The sequence below is a fragment of the Aulonocara stuartgranti genome, assembly GCF_965226115.1.
Source record: "Aulonocara stuartgranti genome assembly, chromosome: 3".
NCBI lineage: Eukaryota > Metazoa > Chordata > Actinopteri > Cichliformes > Cichlidae > Aulonocara > Aulonocara stuartgranti.
Window position 1 is genome coordinate 60,881,140 of NC_138941.1, and position 24,380 is coordinate 60,905,519.

The 24,380-nt window shown below is 39.8% G+C and overlaps 2 protein-coding genes across 5 annotated transcripts in view; both read right to left on the minus strand.

The window, feature by feature from the left end:
• Positions 1 to 15,391, minus strand: part of LOC309700032 (uncharacterized protein) — a 32,477-nt gene extending 17,086 nt beyond the window's left edge. The window contains exons 1-7 of one of the 4 annotated variants that reach the window (XM_082523386.1): positions 15,068 to 15,391; positions 14,091 to 14,159; positions 13,803 to 13,929; positions 13,511 to 13,593; positions 13,067 to 13,308; positions 12,436 to 12,542; positions 9,998 to 11,274 (exon numbers count right to left, since the gene is read on the minus strand). In XM_082523386.1, coding sequence (XP_082379512.1) covers positions 10,149 to 11,274; positions 12,436 to 12,542; positions 13,067 to 13,308; positions 13,511 to 13,593; positions 13,803 to 13,929; positions 14,091 to 14,159; positions 15,068 to 15,311 — 1,998 coding nt within the window. In that variant the 5' untranslated portion in view covers positions 15,312 to 15,391 and the 3' untranslated portion in view covers positions 9,998 to 10,148. Of the gene's footprint in view, positions 1 to 7,158; positions 7,299 to 7,877; positions 7,947 to 8,297; positions 8,629 to 9,997; positions 11,275 to 12,435; positions 12,543 to 13,066; positions 13,309 to 13,510; positions 13,594 to 13,802; positions 13,930 to 14,090; positions 14,160 to 15,067 lie in introns of those variants that run through there. The other 3 variants (XM_082523384.1, XM_082523383.1, XM_082523385.1) reach the window with 3 other exon arrangements.
• A 2,397-nt stretch (positions 15,392 to 17,788) lies between these two features.
• LOC309703997 (uncharacterized protein) overlaps positions 17,789 to 24,380 on the minus strand; it is a 40,535-nt gene continuing 33,943 nt past the window's right edge. The window contains exons 22-25 of the mRNA XM_082528943.1: positions 22,175 to 23,166; positions 21,973 to 22,042; positions 19,537 to 19,711; positions 17,789 to 19,419 (exon numbers count right to left, since the gene is read on the minus strand). Of these exons, the coding sequence (XP_082385069.1) occupies positions 19,215 to 19,419; positions 19,537 to 19,711; positions 21,973 to 22,042; positions 22,175 to 23,166 (1,442 nt within the window). The 3' untranslated portion in view covers positions 17,789 to 19,214. The remainder of the gene's footprint in view (positions 19,420 to 19,536; positions 19,712 to 21,972; positions 22,043 to 22,174; positions 23,167 to 24,380) is intronic.

Here is a 24,380-nt window from a genome sequence, read left to right on the forward strand (position 1 = left end):
GTGGGCCTTTCAGGCACAGAAACACTTTGCACTTCTGACATTTCCACCTTGACAGTACCTTTGGACAGTGGTTATAACGGCCTTGGTTTTCACAGTGAAGTGTCCCAAGTTGTCATAACTTTTGACAATTCAAATGTCCCTCTTGAGGGACTAATAAAGGTTTATCTTATCATATCTTATCATAAATCGACAAATTAATCATTTGGTAAAGTGTTTTAAAAAAATATTTGAATCTCATAACTAGAGATGGCACGATACCACTTTTTTATGTCCGATAATGATATCATTAATTTGGATATCTGCCGATACCGATATGAATCTGATATAGTGTATTTTTTAAATCAACAAAATAATTTTTTTAATATCTTGCTTTGTATAAGTTCATACTCAAGTTTTAAAAAAAACTAAACGCTAAAGCTATTCTGTTAAACCTGTATGCAAAAACTATTTCATAATTCAGAAATACTGATAAATCTAATAAATTTAAACCTACACCATCCTCACTATTCTGGTATTTTAAAGAGTACTTAGCGGAAATATTAAGCAACCTAACTAATAGGGTTGCCAACTCCTAGCAAAAATAAATAAATAAAAAATAGGGAACCACCTATGCGCCTTATGACGCAATCAACTTTAATTTAATGCACGTGTAAAAAAAAAATGCAGAGAAATCAATTATATTTCAACAATAATTAAATTAAAAATTAATTAAAATAAATAGATTCAACATCTTTCTTCAACAGAATTGCAGACTGCACAGATGGTACCTTCCCAAAGGAAAAAGTACTATACCTTACTAGGGTATATTAAACTTAATGTATATACTACATACTATATATATATATACCTATATATATATATATATACCTATATATATATATATATATATATATATATACCTATATATATATATATATATATATTAGGGGTGCAACGATATTCGTATCGATATTGAACCGTTCGATACAGTGCTTTCGGTTCGGTACGCATATGTATCGAACAATACAACATTTGTAATTTATTTTATCAATTTTCCTTCTGACAATGCTGTCTGTGTTGAGCGCTCAGTGAATCTGTGTTCGACTACTCCGCCTAGGCTGCACTGTCGAGCGCAGATCCACTGAGCGCTCAACACAGACAGCATAGTCAGAAGGAAGAGCGCAGGGCAAGCTAGCGAGACAGAAGTTAAGCTCTCCTTGCAACAGGCATTGAACCTCATTCAGATCTGGCGTTTGGAATTATTTTGGTTTTCATGTGACGTATGACCCTGAAGGTAAGCGAGTCATGGACTAAAGTAAAACAGTATGTTGGATGTGCCATGCAATGCTCAATTACATTGGTGTGAACTAGTGTGTTAGCGCAGTTAGCTCGTTAACGTGTTGGCCGTCTAGCCCCATGCACGGGGCGATCGGCGGTAGCTCGTTAACGGAGATTTGCCGTGTTGTGGCGTTAAGGTCATTTCAACGAGATTAACCTGGGAACACAACGAATATGACTGCACATTTACGCCGACATCATCCTAGTGCAAAGACAAGTGGAAGCAGACAAAAAAAAGCAAGCATGCTACTAACTTTAGCCGAGTCATTTAGACAGCTGTTAGCACATGATTCTCCTTATGCTGCTGAGAATATAGCCCAGAAGAAACGGATAGTATAGCTTTTATTTTGGAAAGAGCCATTTCTCTGTAATAAACTCTTTTCCAAAGATGAGTGATTCCTCAATCAGATACAGGGCTTGCAATATCGCTAGCCCGACGTCCCGGAGCTAGCGATTTTTCCAGTCGGGCTACCAAAATCTATCTCTTCCCTGCCCATCGGGCTATTGTAGGAAAAATATATGTCAATGCTTTTGCATTCTTTCAGAAATGTAGCTGGGTAATTATGTCATTGGCATCGGTGAGCCACTGTCAATATGTGACATATTGAAGTCGCGTTTGAATTTGCGCTTGTTTTTTTGCTTTCACTTTGCAATCGCGCGAACTGTGTATAGAGAGCGACAGCACTGATCTGTGAGTGATGATAATTTGCGCACCAATTCCTCTGACATCGTCTTATTAATCGTTAGCTTACTATGCAAACATGACAAGTGAAATCTCCCGCAGCAAGCTTAAACATGTGAGAGGTTGATCGCGCAGAGAATCGCTGAGCTTATGTGAGTACGTGTGTAAAAGCATTTCAGTTCTGCTGAGCCAAATAAGACAGGTCAGGGTGAAGAAGTGACAGCCAAAGAAAAGCTTACCACAAAACGGAGAGGTTATGACAAATCAGACTATAAGGCAAAAAGAAAGTGCAGCTTTATGGTTTCATGGACAAAATAATTTCTGTGGCTGCGATATGATGAGCTAAATAACCAGGGCTGCACATAAGTGGTCCGCAGGTGCGCATTCGCTGTCAAAATAAAAAACACGCACAGGGGTTAGGGTTAAATTTAAAAACTGTACTTTTGAGTTAAAATATATATTTATAATTTTAATAAATGACAAATTAAAAATGCATGAACATTTTTTGTATCGAAAAAATATCGAACCGTGACACCAAAGTATCGAACCGAACCGAACCGTGAATTTTGTGTATCGTTGCACCCCTAATATGTATGTATATATATATATATATATATATATATATATATATAAATATATAATGTTCTTCCTCTACACCCCCCCCCCCCCCCCCCAATTTTTTTGCACATGTCGAGGAGCGTGTCAGGCTACATTTCACTGTGTGTTATACTTGTATAACTATGCATGTCACAAATAAAGAACCTTGACTTAATGGTTACTATATACGGTAATGGACTTCTATACATTTTACATCAGATAAGAACTTTGGGTGTAAGATTCAGATAATTATTTATTAAAAGCTAGACATTTTAAATGAGAATAAGAAAGAAAAGTATGTCTTTGTGCCCCCTTTTCCCTGTTCATGCCCTACCTGCCCCCTTGGCTAAACTTTGCTAGATCCGCCCCTGCACAGTTACCAGCCGTCAGCTACGTAGAAAAGGATCCTGGTGTAGAAAGTAATATTAAATAAATTCTAGCTACAGCTTATCGAGCTTAATGTGCTGCTGTTGTTCAGCCGCTGGTTTCCTTTTTCTGGTGTAAAGTGGGTCAAAAACAAACAAGAGAGACGGAGTCACAACAGAAAAGCCGATCAGCTGATCACTGATCAGTTTCATGACTGAAGTAGCAGCAAGAAGAGGCAGTCGCTCCATATATCGGTTGTTAAGCTTAACGCTGGAATGCTTCACAAACATTCAGAGATGAACTTACACACTTGCTTTACTTCTCTCTGGGATCACTTTCTCAGAGATGAAGTGCTGGTTTGGTAGCGAGGCTACAAATGCTCGACCAGACTGCCGAGAGGTCTCACATTTCTCAGCCACTATGAGTTACCCCATGTCGCAAGTTTTGTGAGGTGCTTTCGTGATATTTAATGGATCGGATTACATTTTTAATTTCTCTCCGATATCCGATCCAGTAATTTAGATCAGTATCGGACCGATACGATGCATAATATCAGATCGTTCCATCGTTACTCATAACATTAGCTAACTCAAACTATTAGATCATGGGTAGGGAGCGTTAGTCCTCAAGAGCTGGTGTCCTGCAGATTTTAGATCTCACCCTGGGTCACTACACCTGAATCAAATGATTAGTTCATTACCAGGCCTCTGGAGAACTTCAAGACATGTTGAGGAGCTAATCTAGCCATTTGAATCAGCTGTGTTGGATCGAGGACATCTAAAACTGCAGGACACCGGCTCTCGTGGCCTGTAGTTTCCTACCCCTGTATTAGATCCTTAAAATCAAACCTCCGTCAATCTTTTGATCCATTGGGGTGTGGTAAGCCATCAAACGCCCCTATTTGAAAATAAGGATATTACATGGAATTGCTTGTATGGCCAAAATTGGGTAAATGATGTAATTTGTAAAATCAAAACAAAAAAAACATTAAAAAGTATAATTTTTAGGTGTTGAGTTTCGAGTGAAAGCAATTTTAGCCATTTTTTGCCATGATAGAGGCAAGAACAATGTTTAGTGAATATATTTTTGATGTATTTAAGAAGCTGAAAGTTATTAAAGCTGAAAAAAATCAAGACCCTTTCATTCCACTTGCATTAACACAGCAAAAATGGTAATAAATAAATAAATAAATAAAAGTGAAGTGGCTACAAATGGCCAGCACAAAGCCCAGAGCTTTAATGCATAAAGTGTATAAAAATCTTATTGATTACAGGGTAACACATTAATGTTAATAGCAACTCTAAGCTTTTAATTTTGAAGTTTCAAGTATAAAACAATGCTGTTACATTTACACTGTAATGTTTTACTGTAAGTATGGAAACAAGTAAACAACATTTTGAAATAACTTTAATTGGAATTCTGTACACTGAAAAAAAACAACAACCCAACAACACATAAAAAAACAAAAAAAACAACAACAAATAGCCAATTCCTTCATCTCTCCATTAAATGTCAAACATCGCATTGACCCGTAATCCCTGCTCGTCAGCACATGCTTTTAAAAAGAGCTCCATGTCCTCTGCAAACTGAAAAACAAACAGGAAGAAGTCCCTCTACACAAAAACACTGCAGATGACAGGCCAGACAAACATCTATTGATCTGTTTGAATGCCTCCTCATTAGGGCTGGGCTATATCATATCGTTCACGGTAATACCGGTGTAATGTTGGGCAACGATAAGAAAATGAAACATCGTGACAGAATATGGGTGAAACGTGCATGCGCGGTGCCTTTGTTTACATACGCACATGGTGGCGACGCAGAATGAGAAGAGTGAAAGTGGATCGTTAAATGAAACAGATGAACCAGAATTGGTTTGTAAATATGCTGCAACTTCAGTGGTGTGGAACTGGTTTAGCTTTCATCCGTCAGATACACAACAAAGCACTATTTTTAGTAGAGCATGCTGCATGTTGATGGGTTTTTTTTTTTGCACTAATAAAGTTGAGGAGTTGTAAAGTATTTTGTCTGGTGTAAATTATATCGTCAGTTATATCGTTATCGCAAATTTTCAAATGTATATCGTGATAAATATTTTTGGCCTTTTTTTTTTAAGAAGACTAAGACCACAGTGAGGGCATTTCATTTTCATGGACTTCATTTAGCACAGAGGGTAGAGCATATGCATGGTCTACCGAAGATTCAGAAAATGGTTTAGATGTTGGAGAGAAGACATTGAGAGGGATGCGGGGCACCTTGGAGAGTGCAGTGGGGAGCAGTCCTGATAGTGGTGGCTGACTAGCTATTGAAACATTATGTTGACATGACAATAAATGCCTTGCCATATCCCCACGCCGTATGATTGTCATGTTACAGACAGGACAGTGAAAGTGTCCTGTTGTCCTACATGGCAGCCTGCACCGGCATATCATTTTGTCTGTAAGAGAGAAAAAAAACACATGTAATTTAAGTAGTTATATGGAATGCAATCAATTTATCTAACAATCAGAGTGTACATGTTAAGAAAAATATCCAAGCCATCCTCAATAATGAAAGCAAAATGGTGTGGATCACAAGAGCTGTCAAGAAATGTAGTGAACAGGAACAAAAAATGTATTTAATGAAAACACATTTTTCTCTTGCTGATGAATGCACTGAACTGTACAATGTGAAAAGCAACTTTTAAGTCAACAAAGAGAATGCAGAAGTACTAAAAAGAAGTGCATGTTTATAACTTTAACTATAAGGTATATATAATACTAACATACCTTTAAAAGGCAAAGCATTTTTAATGTGTCCACTTATATGCTCCTCAATCACTGCCCTGACAGTAGGGCTGAAATTGGGGCACAGAGGGCAGTGAAAGAGTCTTCTGCAACATGTTGTGCATTCCTGCAATTCTGGCTTTGAGGCAGAATTCCAAATTGATATGTGCATCTAAAACAGAGAAAAACAGATAAACACCGTATACACATTTAGGTTCAGGTTTTAGCAGAAATAACACGTTACAGTTAGCATGTAAGAGATTTGGGGAGAAAATTCTTTACAAAAAACTAATTTACAAGACACTTTTATTTGTGACATATGTATCTATTGACATATAATAGACAATTTAACCGAGGCTAACTAAAATCTGGGCAACAAAAAAGCAGATGTAATGTAATAACCCTGATTTGAAAATGTAGGGAGTACAAAGTACATGTCATGCTAAAATGTAAGAAGCAGAAGTATAAAGTAGGCACAAGAAAGTGTAGCAGTAAAGTACAGATACCAGAAACTTCTACTAAGTACAGTAATGACGTATTTGTACTTTGTTACTTTCCATCTTTGATGCCAACAAAAAAAATCATATTCTAACGCAAAATGTGTATTTTTTGCCATCTCGCCCACAGAAGCCCTTAATCCAGCTCTCTTACTTTAACCAGGGCCCGTAAACAGACATATCTGTGTTTCTCTGCCATGGATAAAAAAACCAAAATTTAAAAATGCCCGTTGCTGTAACGCAAAGTGCCAACATGATCAATGTAAGCAAACTAGATGATTCCTAGAATTATGAAATTGCTAATGGCAAATTTATATATGAAAGACTCTGTCCCAACCTTTACGATCCACTTGCAAGGTTTCCACTGTATCCATGCAGGTCACGTATTTCTGCCTACTGTGGAGGTCACGTGTTTCCGGTTACTGTGGAGGTAATATGGCACTCCACAGCGGCTGCAGCCAGACCCTTCTCGGGCTATCTTTTTAAGTCACGGTGCCATTTGGTGGATTTTTTTGGCAATACAATTGGTAGAAAAGACTCAAAAAGGTAGGTCAATTTACCTCATTGAAATGATATAGGGCCTCAAAATGTACTCTACCAATTGGTTGACCAGAACATTAAACCTTGGAGAATACATTCAGATGACCTTCAGGTGGATCTAGAGAGCTAAGTTATAAGATTTGAACTGAAGGCTGTTTGAGGCAATTACAGCTTATGTAGACACACTTAGTAATATGTCTAAATACTTAATCGGCTTTGGACTGTGTTGCATTTCTGCCAGGTTTTCACTTTATGTCTCAACTCAAACTAATTAACAACCAATTACTGCAAAATTTTTAATTTTCAGTATAAATCACACGAGAGCTGACTTGAATAATTTTAAGTTTTGACATTTTCACATATCTAAGATAGATATGTGAATTTCAAACCTTACAGGTATTTGATGATCTGGTTCCTTAAGTTGTTCTTCATGTTGTGTGGAGCTTGTGTCTGGTTGCACAAATGGCATCTCCACCCCCTCCTCTTCCACATTATCGTACACCGGGAGACCTGAGATCACAGTGTCCTTCACATCTGGACACAGAAAGTCAGTTTTAACACAGTAATGTTTGAGTTTTACATCACAGGACTGTTTGACAACTAAAGTAAATTTTTACAACATCTGCACACACTTCTACAATTTTTATGCATGCACTGAAGCAAAACCCAATTTAACCTAAATTTCACAGCAGGAAATTGCTGAGCTCTAAACAAAAACATACACTTTGCCTTCTTATATGCTGTTTAGTGTTGCACAGCTGTGCTGAGTGCAGCTGTAACTGTTCTGTTAGCATCTTTGTATCACTACACCCTGTAAGAGGTGCAAGCTGATGCATTTTGTTGCATTTTTTAATGTCTTTAACTCACTAAAATAAAGGCTTTTTACTACAAACTCAATTCTAAAAATGTTGGAATTCTACGTCAAATATGAATAAAACAAAATGCAGTTCATTTGCAAATCTCATAACTTCGAACCAGCACTAACACTCAGAGAGCTTCGAACTCCTCTTTTACTTCTACTTCATCTGCTTTTGTCAGTTCAGTTACTTGTACTGCTGGTGTTTTTTGTATTTTACAACACAAACTCTCCAATGCAAAACCTCACAAACACACCTGACTGTTGCATGTGATGCTCATTCTCCTCGAGACTGGCTTCCATCAATACGTCACAGCTGTGCAGCTCTTTAAAAGTAAAACACTTTTTTTTTTAATTATGAGGGCCTAGAACTCAAAAAAAAAATATTTATAGTGAAATATTCATGATAAGGTAAATGTAAAACAGATTCCGAGGTGATTAGCTGTTTTGATCTTTTGACCTTCACTAAGTCTGTCCGTTTCTACATTAAGTGCTGTGTAGAGAATGTGAAAGTGACCAAAAGCACCCAATTCACAAAAATCTTTATTTACGTCATAAAAACAATCTGTGTATCATTCGTTTCAGATGTTTTGATCTTTTTCTTTGCCAGTTAGTGAGCATAAATGTGTAATTTGGTAAAGAAAGTTCGGAACACCCATAACCATAACTTTGCTGACCTGTCCTCTCAAGCTTGACCCGAGGCTGCAAGAGCTCCAGCAGTCTCCTCTGCCGGTCGATCTCCTGCCTGAAGCCCGCGACCTCCTCCTCGTAGTCGGCTATCGTCCTCTCCACCACTGCTAAGATCTCCCGGGCGGCTGTGCTCAGTTTCTCAGTGATGATTCCTCTCAGTATGTCGCTCTTGGACATGTTAGCGACGCTGTCGAGTGGCTCCGAGCCTCCGCTGCTGCTTGTCCAGCAAAACATGATTTTCTTTGTTTGTTTTTTCAGTTTTGATGTCGAACGCGTTTGAGACTGTTACGGTGCAGCCACATAATGCGTCCGGGGAGAAACAACAGCTGTATCCTTTTCTGACCACTCTATCCGGACAGCCTTCAGTGACAATTCAACAACTCAACCAGTTTTAGTAATGTAATAATTATTTTACAAAGATTATTCTCCAAATGTTTGCTTTAAAAACTTTTTTTTATTATTAGTTAGTGTCCTTTATATTTCTGTTTCTAATTAACACGGAAAATGCATTAATAACCGTTTCAATTCAATATCAATTAACAAAAAGCGTGTTCATTCAAAAGTTTTCTCTGCTTTTCTTTTAAACAGATATCACTGTAAAGTAAATTTTCTTAAATTTGTCAATTAAAAAAACGTAACAAAGGTTAAGTCAGAGTAAAAAACTCCCCTTAAAGTTTCTCTTTGTTTCTCCTTTTTGTCTGGCTTTTATCAGTGGATGTTTTTATGTTTTCTGATGTACTGCTCTTCGTTCAACTTTTAATATTTCCTTCTTCAAGAGACTTTTATGGGAGCTAGTTTCCACTAATGAGAAAAACAATCTTTTTTGTTTTACATCCACTTTTGTAATTAGCTCAAAATTTTGACTCAATATCTTTAGAAGAAACAAGTTTCAAGATGACATAACTCTAAATTTCAAACGTTAACATTGACGCACCATCCTGTGGTGCAAATTGGTTTTCCATGAACGTATAACCTGGTATATATATTTCAGCTGATACCTCATCAACACTGTGCCTCTTGATGATGTTTTGAGCATAACAAAATATACAACCCCCCCCCCCCCCAACTTATTTATCTTTTTTGTGTTTTCTTTATTACCGAGGGCACCACTGAAATTTTTGTTATGTTCTAGCAACATAATAGCAAAAAATAAATACATCTTAAAGATGTAAATGTTGCTTCTTCTCTTTTGTTGACAGCTTTTTTAAGTTGTACAACTTTTTAAACTAATTTTAATTAAGTTCCACAAAATCCCCCAGAAATCAAATATTTTTTCATCTTTTAGATATATACAAATATCTCTCTCTATACATTTCCTGTCTGTCTTTGCATGTGTAATATATATATATGATTTTGAAAACATGAAGTCAGAATCAAGACTGTTTTTTTTGCGTTAATTTTTTTAAATTAACGCAAATTTGTTTTTTTCTTACTGACTGACTGAAAGTCTACTTTCATGTTTTTCCTTACGCTACAGGGTAAGATAGTGTCAGTTATTTCTGTGAATCTGCTGGTGTGTGTTTTTAATCATTCAAACATGTTCCTTACATTTTGATTTCTTCCCTTTAGATTTGGCTTAATTGTCTTTCAAAAAAGCAGAACTAGTCATCTCTTTAGGCTTTTCAGTACTTATATCCAGAAAAACAACCAATTATGCAGTTCTTTCTTAATAAAAATTATTTATTCATTAAATAATTTTTATTCATGTCCTTCTCTCAAGACCCAAGTATTTATGTCATGAGCTTTGTTACCAAAGGAATACCTCATTTAACACTTTTTCTTTAAAAGAAAAAAAGTCAAGAGTCGTACAAGTTGCATAGGAGGGAATCGAGCCCATGTTAACACACTGTCTGGTTTTCGGGCGGGTCACTGTCTTTTTTTTTGGCCTCGTGGATCTTCACGTGTGACTTGAGAGTACCGCGGTGCGAGAAGCACCTCTTGCAGATGTCGCACTGGTACGGTTTCTCTCCATTATGGGTCCTCATGTGGGTCTTCAGCTGAGTTTGGCGAGAGCACGCTCTCCCACAAATGCTGCACACAAACTGTTTGATGCCTGAATGGCTCCTGACATGGTCGTTCAGGTGACACTTGTGCTTGAAGGAGCGGCCGCACTGGGAACAGCTGTACGGTTTCTCGCCGGTGTGCATTCGCATGTGAGCCTTTAGACTACCTTTATAAATAAAAGCCTTTTTGCACACCAAGCAGATGTGTGGCCTCTCATTGCTGTGAATCTTCATGTGAGTCGACAGAACGCTGTTTGACATGAAGCTTTTGCAGCAGATGTGGCAGAGATACGGCCGCTCCCTGACCGTGTGGATTTTCTTGTGAGAATTTAAAACGTGCGGGCATCTGAAATGCTTCCCGCAAACTTCACAACTGTGGGGTCGCTCCACTGTGTGAGTCAGCTTGTGCCGTCTCATTGATCGAAGATGGGAGAGAGCTTTCCCGCAGATGTTGCAGTGGTATTTCTGTAGGCCAGCGTGCTCCTTGCAATGAATTTCCAGCTGCTCCTTTAGACCAAATGATTTAGCGCAAGTTTCACATTTGTATTGTTTCGCCTCTGTTTGCAGAGACATTTGGTTATTAGAGTTGTGATATTTTGGGTCATTTGTAAGATGTCCCTTTAATGTTTCCACTGATTCAAAACGTTCTCCACAAATTCCACAAACAGCCGGTGACTCATCCACGTGACTCCATGCATGTTGAATCAAGCTGTCCTGGTTTCCCTGGAGTCCACACACTTTACAGGCTATTGTACTTGTCTGAATTGTCTCCGAACTACTTTGGAGCTCTTTTGACTTCGAACGTTTTGCCACCTGCAGCTCTGGGTTTAATGCCACGACTCCATGTTTGTCATCACTAGACCCATTTACAGCAGCATCTTTTGTTAGCAAGAGCTGTAGTTGTGATGCTGAGCTGTTGGCCATGACATCCACTTTGGTATAGTCTAGTTGTTGAACGGAGCTGGTAAGAAAACAAAGATTTTCATAAATTCATTTATGAATATGGACTGAAAAATACGGACAAGCCAAGAATTATAACAAATTGCTTGCAAACCTCACATTAATATAATAATCAAAACTTTATTTGAAATCATGATATTTAAAAGCTGTGAGGAGCTGGCTATTATGTTGGTCGATAATAACGTATTTTTAATATCAAGAATATGGAGCAATTAAATGTTTTAAATGTTGGGTACAAATAATTTTAAGACTATAGAAATAGCTAATGAGTGTTCCTTCAGTAGGTTTCTTTTTACTGATGGTTGCAGTTCTCAATGAGGGTAATGAATACAAATTAAAATTTAGTTCATTTTGTGAATTTATTATAAAATCAAGAATATTTCTTGGTCATGGATCAGTGTTTTAATTCATTCCAGTCGTTTTGCCTTCAAACATAATTTTTTGTGTAGATCATTTTTATTTTCTATGATCTATTGTAACAGTCTATTCGGGCATGGATGGACTGGCCCGTATAATTATATCGACAAAGAATTAAATTACATTCAACTATTAGTCCACAGGCTCGCCAGCCCAATAGGGGAAATGCACAATATGCAAGACTACCAGTCCAGGCCTGTAACCCTTTCACACATAGTGGTCACTACAGTGAACAGCTATTCAAAGGCTGTTTTCTGTATTTGTGTCAGTGTTGATGTTACACTTACACATGAACCACTACATTGGACGCTGATGTGTCACTCTATACCCTGTCACCCACTGGTCGTTTAATGTTACTATAGGTGTATGACGTGATACATTGTAATTATTGTTATTTAACCCTGTCATGCATGAATTATGACAACCTCAATCAGGATCTTTTTTCATCTTTTCATGCCTAAATATGAATAAAAATACTTAAGAAAAAAAAATCCTGATTGAGGTTTTCATTTGGTTTTATGTAAAGAGTAGAGTGTCATCTGTCAACTGTTTGACATTGTGTTTGTAAATGTTTTGCTTTTACATACAAGCCAGCAATTCAAACGGTTGTGTTTGTTAGGGGATCTTTATCTTTATAGGGTGGTATACTTGCTAATATTTCATTAACAGCCTGTAAAAAGGACACACTGTTTCATTGACCTTTAAACAAAATAACTCAACATTTCTTTTTCAGTTTTTAATTCACCTTGAAATGGCTTCATCGCCTTTCATAAGCACTCTGTCACTGTGTGTTAAAGGTTTATCACTTGTGGGTAACAGGTGAAGTTCTTCCTCCTCGTCTTCCTCTCCTGTCTGTAAGATAAACAAAACAACTTTACAAAAACTCAGAAAGTACTAACGTCATTTAAATCAGTTATTCTTCTTGTTTTAGTTGTTTGCATTTTAGTCAATCAGAACATGGTTTTAACGCAGGTCAAAGCCATTTGTTTTGGCTCATCTGACTGTATCTCAGACAGACACAGTGGGAAAAGCTTATTTTAGGACATATTTTATCACCATTTTTGCCAAATAAACACAAACTTCCATGAAGATATCTCAATACTAACAGAACCAAGTTCAGAGCAGCAATTCAAGTTACAGTTGATCTGTTATTACAGTGGAAATGTTCTGCTCTGTTCAGTGGTGTGTTCGTGCTGTCATTTGTTTTGTTTCCTAAAGAGTCAGCTGGAAGCAGAAGAAATCAAACGCACCATAAGAGGTATTTAGTTTTGAACACTTATTTATCATTTTTCCTTTAATGTTTTACCTGTTAACAGACTTTTCATGACTATAACTATATCTGTGGCAGCAGTGAGGAAAACTACTCTAGTGTCGACCTTAAGTTTGACATAGAGGACAGCCTTTTCAAGCCCGGTGGGCTTCGTGGTCCTGTAGATGTCTTCTGGTGTCAGGGTCTTCAGCATGAGCCTCTGGAGTCTCTTACTGTGGTCAGACTTGAAGATGTTCAGCGGTTTGTCCCCGGCCAGCTGAGGGAACGTGGACTTGATCATGTCCAAGAAGTCACCCTCCTTTAGATCACGGGGACACTTCAGGTCCTCAAACAGAGTTTTTTTAAACCCTGAAAAAGAAGAAACCATCGTGAGATCAAGACTTTGCAAGCAGTGAGGAAACAATGGTTATCCTGGCCGGCAGCATCTCAGAACTCTGCAAGTTCATCTGCAAGTCCTTGAACATTTAAGGTTTTTAGTATCGTTAGGTCTGGCTATTTGGTTCAGGTGCTAAGATAGGAACTTCAAATGTACCCATGTTTGAGAGCATACCGTCTTGAGAGTCCTCCAGGAAACAAATCCTGAAATGTAGATGTCTCTGTGTGTCACTGAGCCAATGTCTGCTGGACTTCTTCCTGTCAGGAGAAATGGTAGTTGTGTTAGAGCACTACATTCAGGCCAGTACTGGCAAAGGTGAAGCCGTGGTGCAAATGCAAAGTTTTTTGTTAAAACACAAAGCGTCACAATGTAAACTAACTGTAACATCCAGACTGTTGACATAAACTGTTGAAATAATTTCCCCCAGGGATCAATAAAGTATTCTGATTCTGATTGCATTTGTAACCTTGGTATTTCATAATCCGGGTGCATCAGATTTTCTCTTTTCTGCCTGGAACTCATCGACATTTGGGCCATCCGCTGCTCATCTTCATCACGACGTAGCAGACTTGGACTTCCAGGACCCTCCATACCTGGAAACATTACACACCCTATTTTACTATTTACTACCATATGTAAGTCTGAACATCATCTTTAGTGTTGCAGCAAAAACATATTGTCCTTAGAGTCGTTCATTCACTCATTCCTCCTTTTTCTCAACATTTAAGAAAACAAGCTTTGACAGAAAACAAACCCGGCAGATGTGTGTGCTGCTGATCCTCTTTGTCTCCGGTCATGACCACCACCTCATGGATGTCCAGATCTGTGACAAGAGATTACTTTTGTCAGTCAGATCTGATCAGTTACTTCATGTATGGCCAAACACAATATTGCTATGAACAGCTGAAAGCAACATGTATTTTTAAAGAGCAGCTTTAAAGTTGGGATTTAGTCCTGTTTATCACTCAAATAACTGCAGACTGTGGAAAATCTGACATCCTAAATTCTTAAAACTGATAGAGCAGGCTTCATGTGAACTGTGAAAACTTCACCTTTATGTTTTATATGTAAGCTCATTTCCAACATTGAAAAATAAAAATTGCTGATCAAAGCCAAGTCCAAATTTCAAATCAGTATCTCAAAATTGCGACTAACTCCTGAAAAACTGTAAATTATGAGTCATTAAGTCAAAAATGTTTATAATCAACTCAAGTTTTGGGTTAATTAAAAATGTTGACAAGCCGACTTGAAAATGCAACTTACTTCTGAATAACTAGAAATTTCAGTTATATTCAATTCAATTTTATTTATTCAGTGTCAAATTACAACATTTGCCTCAAGGCGCTTTTTAATATATGAAAAAGACCCTACAATAATACATAGAAACCACATCACACGCACTTTGGTGACAGTGGGGAAGGGAAAGCTGCAAGTTATTAAGTCAAAATTTAAGAAACACAAGTGAAAAGTTTGAGTTTTAGTAGAATTAATTTTTCATTAGCTTCAGGGGGTGGGCTGCCCATAAAGTTAAAGGAACCCCAAAAGCGGTGATTGTCTCACATTATCCTGTGAAAGCTGACTAAACGCATGCCGACTTGTTAATCCATTTCTAAACAATTGTGCGGACATTTTCTTCTTGCACTGTGAAGTCACTATATTCACCAGCTAGCGAGGAAATATTAAATGAGTCATTTTTAAATGAAGTTCGGCAAATCCGCCTCTGTCACTGACCTGTCCTCTCAAGCTTGACCCGAGGCTGCAGGAGCTCCAGCAGTCTCCTCTGCCGGTCGATCTCCTGCCTGAAGCCCGCAGCCTCCTCCTCGTAGTCGGCTACAGTCCTCTCCACCACTGCTAAGATCTCCCGGGCGGCTGTGCTCAGTTTCTCAGTGATGATTCCTCTCAGTATGTCGCTCTTGGACATGTTAGCGACGCTGTCGGGGGACTCCGAGTTGCCGCTCTTCTCGAGATAAAACATGTGTGTGTTTTCACGGGTCCGTCTCAGAGGCGAACGACACTGACCGGACGGTGTTCTTATTGTGCTGTCGCAAAATGTGTCCGGGGAGAAACGTTATAAAGAAAGCAGACTGAAACACTGTATACACACATTTACTATAAAAAACAACAACAACCCGTCTGGAGCATGACAGTATCTATCTATCTATCTATCTATCTATCTATCTATCTATCTATCTATCTATCTATCTATCTATCTATCTAGATAGATAGATAGATAGATAGATAGATAGATAGATAGATAGATACAGGGAGTGCAGAATTATTAGGCAAGTTGTATTTTTGAGGAATAATTTTATTATTGAACAACAACCATGTTCTCAATGAACCCAAAAAACTCATTAATATCAAAGCTGAATGTTTTTGGAAGTAGTTTTTAGTTTTAGCTATTTTAGGGGGATATCTGTGTGTGCAGGTGACTATTACTGTGCATAATTATTAGGCAACTTAACAAAAAACAAATATATACCCATTTCAATTATTTATTTTTACCAGTGAAACCAATATAACATCTCCACATTCACAAATATACATTTCTGACATTCAAAAACAAAACAAAAAGAAATCAGCGACCAATATAGCCACCTTTCTTTGCAAGGACACTCAAAAGCCTGCCATCCATGGATTCTGTCAGTGTTTTGATCTGTTCACCATCAGCATTGCGTGCAGCAGCAACCACAGCCTCCCAGACACTGTTCAGAGAGGTGTACTGTTTTCCCTCCTTGTAAATCTCACATTTGATGATGGACCACAGGTTCTCAATGGGGTTCAGATCAGGTGAACGAGGTGGCCATGTCATTAGTTTTTCTTCTTTTATACCCTTTCTTGCCAGCCACGCTGTGGAGTACTTGGACGCTTGTGATGGAGCATTGTCCTGCATGGAAATCATGTTTTTCTTGAAGGATGCAGACTTCTTCCTGTACCACTGCTTGAAGGTGTCTTCCAGAAACTGGCAGTAGGACTGGGAGTTGAGCTTGACTCCATCCTCAACCCGAAAAGGCCCCACAAGCTCATCTTTGATGATACCAGCCCAAACCAGTACTCCACCTCCACCTTGCTGGCGTCTGAGTCGGACTGGAGCTCTCTGCCCTTTACCAATCCAGCCACGGGCCCATCCATCTGGCCCATCAAGACTCACTCTCATTTCATCAGTCCATAAAACCTTAGAAAAACCAGTCTTGAGATATTTCTTGGCCCAGTCTTGACGTTTCAGCTTGTGTGTCTTGTTCAGTGGTGGTCGTCTTTCAGCCTTTCTTACCTTGGCCATGTCTCTGAGTATTGCACACCTTGTGCTTTTGGGCACTCCAGTGATGTTGCAGCTCTGAAATATGGCCAAACTGGTGGCAAGTGGCATCTTGGCAGCTGCACGCTTGACTTTTCTCAGTTCATGGGCAGTTATTTTGCGCCTTGGTTTTTCCACACGCTTCTTGCGACCCTGTTGACTATTTTGAATGAAACGCTTGATTGTTCGATGATCACACTGCAGAAGCTTTGCAATTTTGAGTAGTGATGTGACGTTCTGTATCGAGGCTTCGAAGCTTGTGTCGAGTAATTGAGGGGGCGTTTCCGCGATGCGCGTATCCGCGATGCTTCATTTATGGGAGGGGCTGAAAATGATGACGTCCGAAGCCTCGCTGCCCGGCTGTACCACGTGACTGGTTCATGAAGTGGTTCGAACTTTGCCGCGAGCTATGACAGAAATATAAACCCCTCAGACTTCATTCAAAATGTGGGTGTTTGATGGAGAGTTGCGGTTAGTGAGAGTTTGGAGACAGTTTGGAGGTTTATGAGAGTGAGGAGAGAAAGTCAGGAGAGAATGGAGCCAGCTAAGAAGAGGAGGATGTCCTCCCCTGTGTGGGAACATTTTGATTTTATTCCTCCCAACAAGGTATGTAAATTTCTACAGAAGATGTATTTTCATAATACTGATGGTGCAATATAATTTATGTTAAGCTGTCTGTACTTTTGTAAGGTGAAGTGTTTGCTATGTGCCAGGGAGCTGGGATATAACAACAACACCTCATCCATGCTTAGGCACTACAGAGCTTTGCATGAGAATAAGGGGAACACCGATTGTGGAGCAAGACCAGGTGAGCCATCAAATGTCCTGATAATATAGCATGCAGTAATGTTACTAAATGATATAACAATATTATACAACTGTAATAAGTTACGTGTGTGATATTTATATTTGTGCTTTGTCTTTATTGTCTTTCCTCAGGAGAACAATCTCAAATAGATGAAGACCTGGTTAGCATGGTGATTGAGGACTCCCAGCCATTTAGCATTGTGGAGGACAAAGGATTCAAAAGATTTGTTAAATCATTAATCCTAGCTATGTTCTCCCCACTAAAAAGCTCATAAAAGCAGTGAAAATGTAGTTTTTACAGAATAAAATATGGGCAGGACTGAGGCTCAAAGCCTCAGTGTGTAGCTGTCCATACCTCAACGTTACAAAAGCACAACTACTGTCCACACCCCAACCACACCTCACCTCACAGTAAATGATCATTTCCATTTTAAGCATTTCCAAATGATCATTTTCCATACTGCCAGTATAAATATACACAGTGTACTGCATCACTACAATATAGATGTTTTACACACTCCTTTAGTTGTTGACATTTACAGGCTGTGTGCAAAAGGCCACACTCTTCAAATTCATGCCAACTAATATTTTTACGTCCAGTAGGTGTCCTGCTAGAGCAAATGAAGCTTCATGAAGCTTTGCGCTTGGGTGAACCAATTGATGAAAAGCTTCAGTGCTTCATGAAGCTTCATCTGCCCATCACTAATTTTGAGACTGCTGCATCCCTCTGCAAGATATCTCACTATTTTTGACTTTTCTGAGCCTGTCAAGTCCTTCTTTTGACCCATTTTGCCAAAGGAAAGGACGTTGCCTAATAATTACGCACACCTGATATAGGGTGTTGATGTCATTAGACCACACCCCTTCTCATTACAGAGTTGCACATCACCTAATATGCTTAATTGGTAGTAGGCTTTCGAGCCTATACAGCTTGGAGTAAGACAACATGCATGAAGAGGATGATGTGGACAAAATACTCATTTGCCTAATAATTCTGCACTCCCTGTATATATATACTTTTTTTTTCATTCCACTAAGATCCTCAGTTTGAATCCACTGGCTGACTTGGCATGCTTGCATCACTGTCGTGTTGTACAAACCCTTCTGAGAGGATTTGAACTTTGTGGCATACTGAATAAACATAGTACTAAACATAGTACTGCATAGTAAATAAACATAGTACTGCAGATGGCCCTTTATGCAGTCAGTGTGTAAACAATGAACTAAGATAAACAGGAAATGTAAAACAATGCCCAAATCTTACCCCAGAAATGTAACTTTAATTACAGTAATTTAAAAAAAGGTGTACAGTAAACAAAATATAGTACTTCAGAGTTTCTGCTAGAAAACAGCAGCTTGCATTGGGGAACATAAGTCAACCCGAACAAAGAAAACAGCATAAAGTTGTATTTGTTCCTTGTTTCTTTCACACTTTGAATTTGCACATTTCAAAGTCTTAAGCAAGGCAAAGGGTGATCTGTATAAACAGTCTGCAGAATCTGTGGCACCAGAAACTTTTCTGGTACTTGGTGCATGCAGCAAGTCCGAATGAAGAATGAAAGACAAATGCACTAGTCAAAGTGCACTCTCAAAACAATCTGATGACATCATACCTCTTTAAAACCGACAATGTAGACTATGACCAGTGCATGGGACCCAAAGTTCTGGTCTGGATATCCAGCCACTACACTGCAAGCTCCAAAGTGTCGGCCGTTGCTCCAAGAGGTTCTTCAGACCCCAGAAATTCGGATTTCTCCACGAAAACAAACATGAATGTCAGTTTGATGTCCCCTGAAGTGATGGAAACATGGTTGTGTGGGTGTAAACAGCTGGGTTCACATCCATTAGTTTCTTTAACAGTTTTAAAACTTGGGGGTTGACTGGCGAAGTCTTTTCCTGTGTGAACTTCCCAGTCTCCTTTGACGGGAATTTGCCTTGTGGAACTTTGGTGCCTGTGTCGGGATTTATCCCAATCAATCGCCTGGAAAAAACAAATGTGTGGTCAGATCCAAAGTGACACAGGAACGGGTTCTTGCAAGCCTTTTAGCACAAAGACCTCACATCACAAATTAACAGCTGGAAAATGTACTCATCTAACCTTTGAATGAATTCCAGTGTGCATGCAGCATCGTCTTGATACTGAAGATTGAAGATGTAGTAAGTAGAAAAGACAGCAGCGAGGCCGGACAGAAAAGTCGGCTGGATGCCCTCACAAATGATGTGCCCCTCAAGACTGATCATCCAGCGGCGAATGGAGCTTTCCGGTGATTCGGCTTAAAATCCAAATAAAATCCCACCATTAGTACTGAAATGGTAATGAGCTTATTTATTCAATATACTTCTTCAGTGCAAATGTGTTAATAAACACACAGAACCATCAAGTACATCACTCATACCCTGTCAAGAACATTTAACATCTGTATCTGACCAGAATTTCGCAGTTAGGCATGAAAATAAAGCTGTAGATTTTCCAGTCACACAGCGTGACTTCAGCTTCCGGAGTCGCGCCCATAAAATAAAATTTTAATATGCCGATGATTGTGTAGTGTATATGACTCGGCAATATATAAAACATTGTTCATGTTGACTGAACATATATTTACAGGGAACTTTGGGCATACAACTTGCAAAAGCAAGCTAGATAAGCTTTGTTTTTGTGTTGTGTTTGTTTTCTTTGGGGTGCTGAAGAGTAGCTTGTTGCAGAAGCTGTTTTTTAAGACATGATTTTCTTCTAATTTATTGACTTTGACAATTTTTTGATTTGCAAGTTATACAAAGTCTCCTGTGTTTTTTTCATCATAATAAAATAGAAAATGGAAATGGAGAATCTTCACCACTTGAAGGTGCTAAAACTTCTACTGCCCAGACAGAGTCCTCCAATATCAGAGGAGCTATGGAGAAAATTATGAGCTGGTGTCTTCCAGTGATCATCATATTGAATGTGAGTTGTGCCACATTTATGCTTTACAGCAGACAAACAGGTGAGGGTAACATTTTCTAATTCAAGATCAGGAACAACCTGCAATCTGTGAAGGTGCCAAAAAACGTCAGCATGACTCTGCCTTTTGTTTTAAGCTTCAGTCTCTGGAGACCTGTTGGTGACTTCCTAACTGGATGACGATTACTGCAGTTTGCATGGAAAATGTGCAAAAGAGACAAGGCAAGTGAAAGAAGCCAACAGTGAAACCGGGTGAAAAATATGGGGGGGGGAAAGGCAACCGGTAATTAAAATTTGACCTCCTCTAGGTCGACTGAAGGCTCATTAACTCATCTCGGTTTAAGTTGAACTAAATTTCTTGTGACTTTTAGCATTTGGCAACGGGTGAACGTTCACTGTTGTAACAGGATTCTTGGGTAATAAGATAAATCTTTGTTATGACATTATAAGTCATGAGTTATGAAATTATAGTGAGGCTATTTTTCTTCTCAAGAAGCACTTAATGCTTAACGCTGTTGGCTTTTGCAATCATAACTAGGGATGTGCACCGGTGTCCGGTTCTGACATAAACTGTAGTAACCAGACCGAAAAGCAGCGCACATTTCGGTGCTTTATTTCGGTGCTTTATTTCGGTGCTTTTTTTTTCCTGAGCTGTGATACACTTCTAGCCAATCATTTTACGTTTCCGAGGATAGTAGGCGGGCCCAGGTACGTACGTTCAGTTAGAGCAGAGCTACAGATTAAAAATGTCCAAGGCGAAGCGGTCAAAAGTCTGGCTGTACTTCACAGCAAAATATGCAAACTCAGCAGCCTGCAACAAGTGCTTTAAGCTGATACTGTGATACTGTCAAAGGAAGTAACACCTCGAATCCGATGAAACACCAGGCGACGCATAGCGGTTTTTTTAAAAGCCGAGAAATGCGCCGTATTTGATAGCTTGCTGCGAGACCTCACACCGAGCGCATCTACTGCGGGTGGGTTGCCTGTTATGCAACATCCCCCAAAAACACGAAGAGGAGAGTCCTGGCCCCTAGCCCTGCCAGTGTAGCAGAAATGATGAGGATGATGATGGCAGCAGCAGCCGTTCTTCTCTGCGTGAGTAGTTTAATGTTGTTCGTGTGTAATTTACGTTGAGTAGGCTAACCACGTTATTACATTAATGCATGTAAGGTGAACTAGCAAACATCATCATAGCTACATGCAGCTGTCCTCTTGTTTGATGGCAGATACTCCCTTCACCCTGGCCAAAAAGGCTAAAATGACCAAAGAAAAAGTGGAAAACAGTTAAACATGAGAGGTTTTTGGACAAAGTTTGTGTTTTTTCCATTGTTTAAGCACTGCTTCCAGCCAAGAGTGATACCATATATGCCCCATAGCTGCAGAAAAGGCTAACATTGTTATCTTTTTACAAAAAACCAGCTGAACATAAGAGGTTTTTGGACCAATTTTGTGTTCTCCATTCTTTAAGCACCGGTTTGAGCACCGTTTGAGCACCGGCACTGTTTCAAAAGTACCGATTTGGCACCGGTATCGGATAAAACCTAAACGATACCCATCCCTAATCATAACAACAAAAAATAAATATGTATGTCATACCGAGGAGTATCAGTCGAGGAGTTGCAGGTAGTTGGAGTGTCGTCTGTAATTCAGCTGCTGTGGCATTTGCCTAGGACACAGAGTTATGACTAAATTAATTAACAAAAACATGAAACAAATAAAACTGCTGTCTTCCCCAATAACAGAGACAACAGATACAGGTGTCACCTTTGAAGAAATCAAAAACCCTAAAATAACTCACATTTGCAAAAAGAATCAGTCCTCCGAGGGGTTCGGAGAAGTGAGCCATCAGAAGTTGCAGGATGCAGAAGGATAGTTCAAGTTTTGGACCCACTGAGAGGATGGATTGGATATCTGGATTAGTGGACTTGCTGAAGACCTCCAGGATGGTTGGTCCACACTCCTCCATTGCAACCTCAAGAGTGCGAAGCACTTTGATATCAGTGAGCAGCTCGAAATGAGTATAAAGTCCATTGTGTGTGAAAAGATAAGGCCATCGGCCCCTTAAATCTCTAATAGCCGGTACTGGGAGTGCATTTATTTGGCGGCGCTGCAGGTAGAAGGTTACTTTCATGAGTTCTTTTACTTCGTCTTTTTCTACCATGCTTGAGCCATCCTGATGGTAAATTTCTTCCAGTCGCTGGCGTTTTCGCTCCACTGTTTCATTTGTCTCCTCCGGCAGCAGGCCAGGCTCAAATCTGGCGCAGCCATAATTGTTGGTGGATCCTCTTTTCATTCCAGACAAACGGCTGTGGCGAAAGTTGCTGGTCCGTTTCAGGTTATCAATTCGGTTTTTGATTTGAATCACAAGCGAGATGTAATCCTCTTCCAGCAGCTGACCGTTGTCACACAGATCAGCAAAGCTCTGAGGGTACTTACGGACAATGTTTCGGCAGATGGTTACACACTGAGCACGTGTTGGGTTTAGCTCGTGTTTCCTCATCTCATCTGCTAAAATTCTAACCATCTGTCTCCTTGCTGCAGGGGATGGTCTCTTGCCCTCAGCAACCGCTGCTTGAATTTCCATTGGCATGAGGTCCCAGGGCACCTGGAACGTCTCTGCCCAATGTTTTCTGAAAAGGGTGGTTTGCCCGCAGCTTTCTGAGTTGTCATGTTCTTGATTTGAGAGTGGGAGTACACCAGATGAAGTGGAGCAAGGTGACGCTGCAGGACTGCTGAGCAGTGAGCTAGAGGAAGGAATCACTGGCAGGTCCAAAGTAACCAGGTCTGTCTCTGAAAAGGAAAAGGAAAAAAACACACAGTGAGCTCAATTGTCTCTTATACAAGGGTGAGCTTAAAATAAATTAATAATATATATATTTTTTTTAAATACTGCCGACCGTCAGTCCGACCCCTGAGCCTCCCAGTATCCTCCTCCTATGGTATAATTTTCTAAACCCTACATCTCCTTGTTCTTGAGTTATGGATTCTTAAGGTTTTCAGAAAACTTGACCTCTAACGGTGAGTTCAATTTAACTGGAAATTGAACTAATCCAGGATTTTTAGTAGATGCGCCTATGTCACCCTGTTTCCAAGTTATCATATTCACAAACTTTGGTGTCCAGAATGAAGACAATACCCCACTAGCCTTTTATCAACAACCAAACCAGGAACATGAGAATACAAAAAGAACCGGCCCAATGAGCTGAATGACTTCCGACCGGTGGCACTGACGTCACATCTTATGAAGACTCTAGAGCGGCTCTTCCTCAACCTCCTCCGACCACAGGTACAACATGCCCAGGACCCACTACAGTTTGCATACAAGGTGGGTGTCGGAGTGGAGGATGCCATCCTGTACCTCCTACACAGAGCCCACTCACACCTGGATGGGGGAAAAGGCACGGTCAGGATCCTGTTTCTTGACTTTTCCAGTGCCTTTAATACCATCCGGCCCTGTATGCTTCAAGAAAAACTGAACAGGATGGAGGTGGACCCCTGCCTGGTGGCTTGGATCTCCGACTACCTCACCGACAGACCACAGTACGTCAGGCTGAAGGACATCACGTCTGACACAGTGGTCAGCAGCACAGGAGCACCACAGGGAACTGTGCTGTCCCCTCTTCTCTTCACCCTGTACACCTCTGACTTCTGCTACAACTCTGAATTATGCCACATTCAGAAGTTTGCAGACGACACAGCTATCATGGGGTGTATCTGGGATGATCAGGAAGAGGAGTACAGAAGTCTGGTGAGGAACTTTGTCGCATGGAGTCACACAAACCACCTGCAACTCAACACCTCAAAGACTAAGGAACTGGTTGTGGACTTCGGGAGGTCTAGAGCAGGTCCACTGCCGGTTCAGATAGAGGGGGAGGAGGTGGAGGTGGTCAACAAGTACAAGTACCTCGGGCTGTGGGTGGACAATAAACTGGACTGGTCATGCAACACAGAGTACCTGTATAAAAAAGCCCAAAGCCGACTGTACTTCCTCAGGAGGCTGAGGT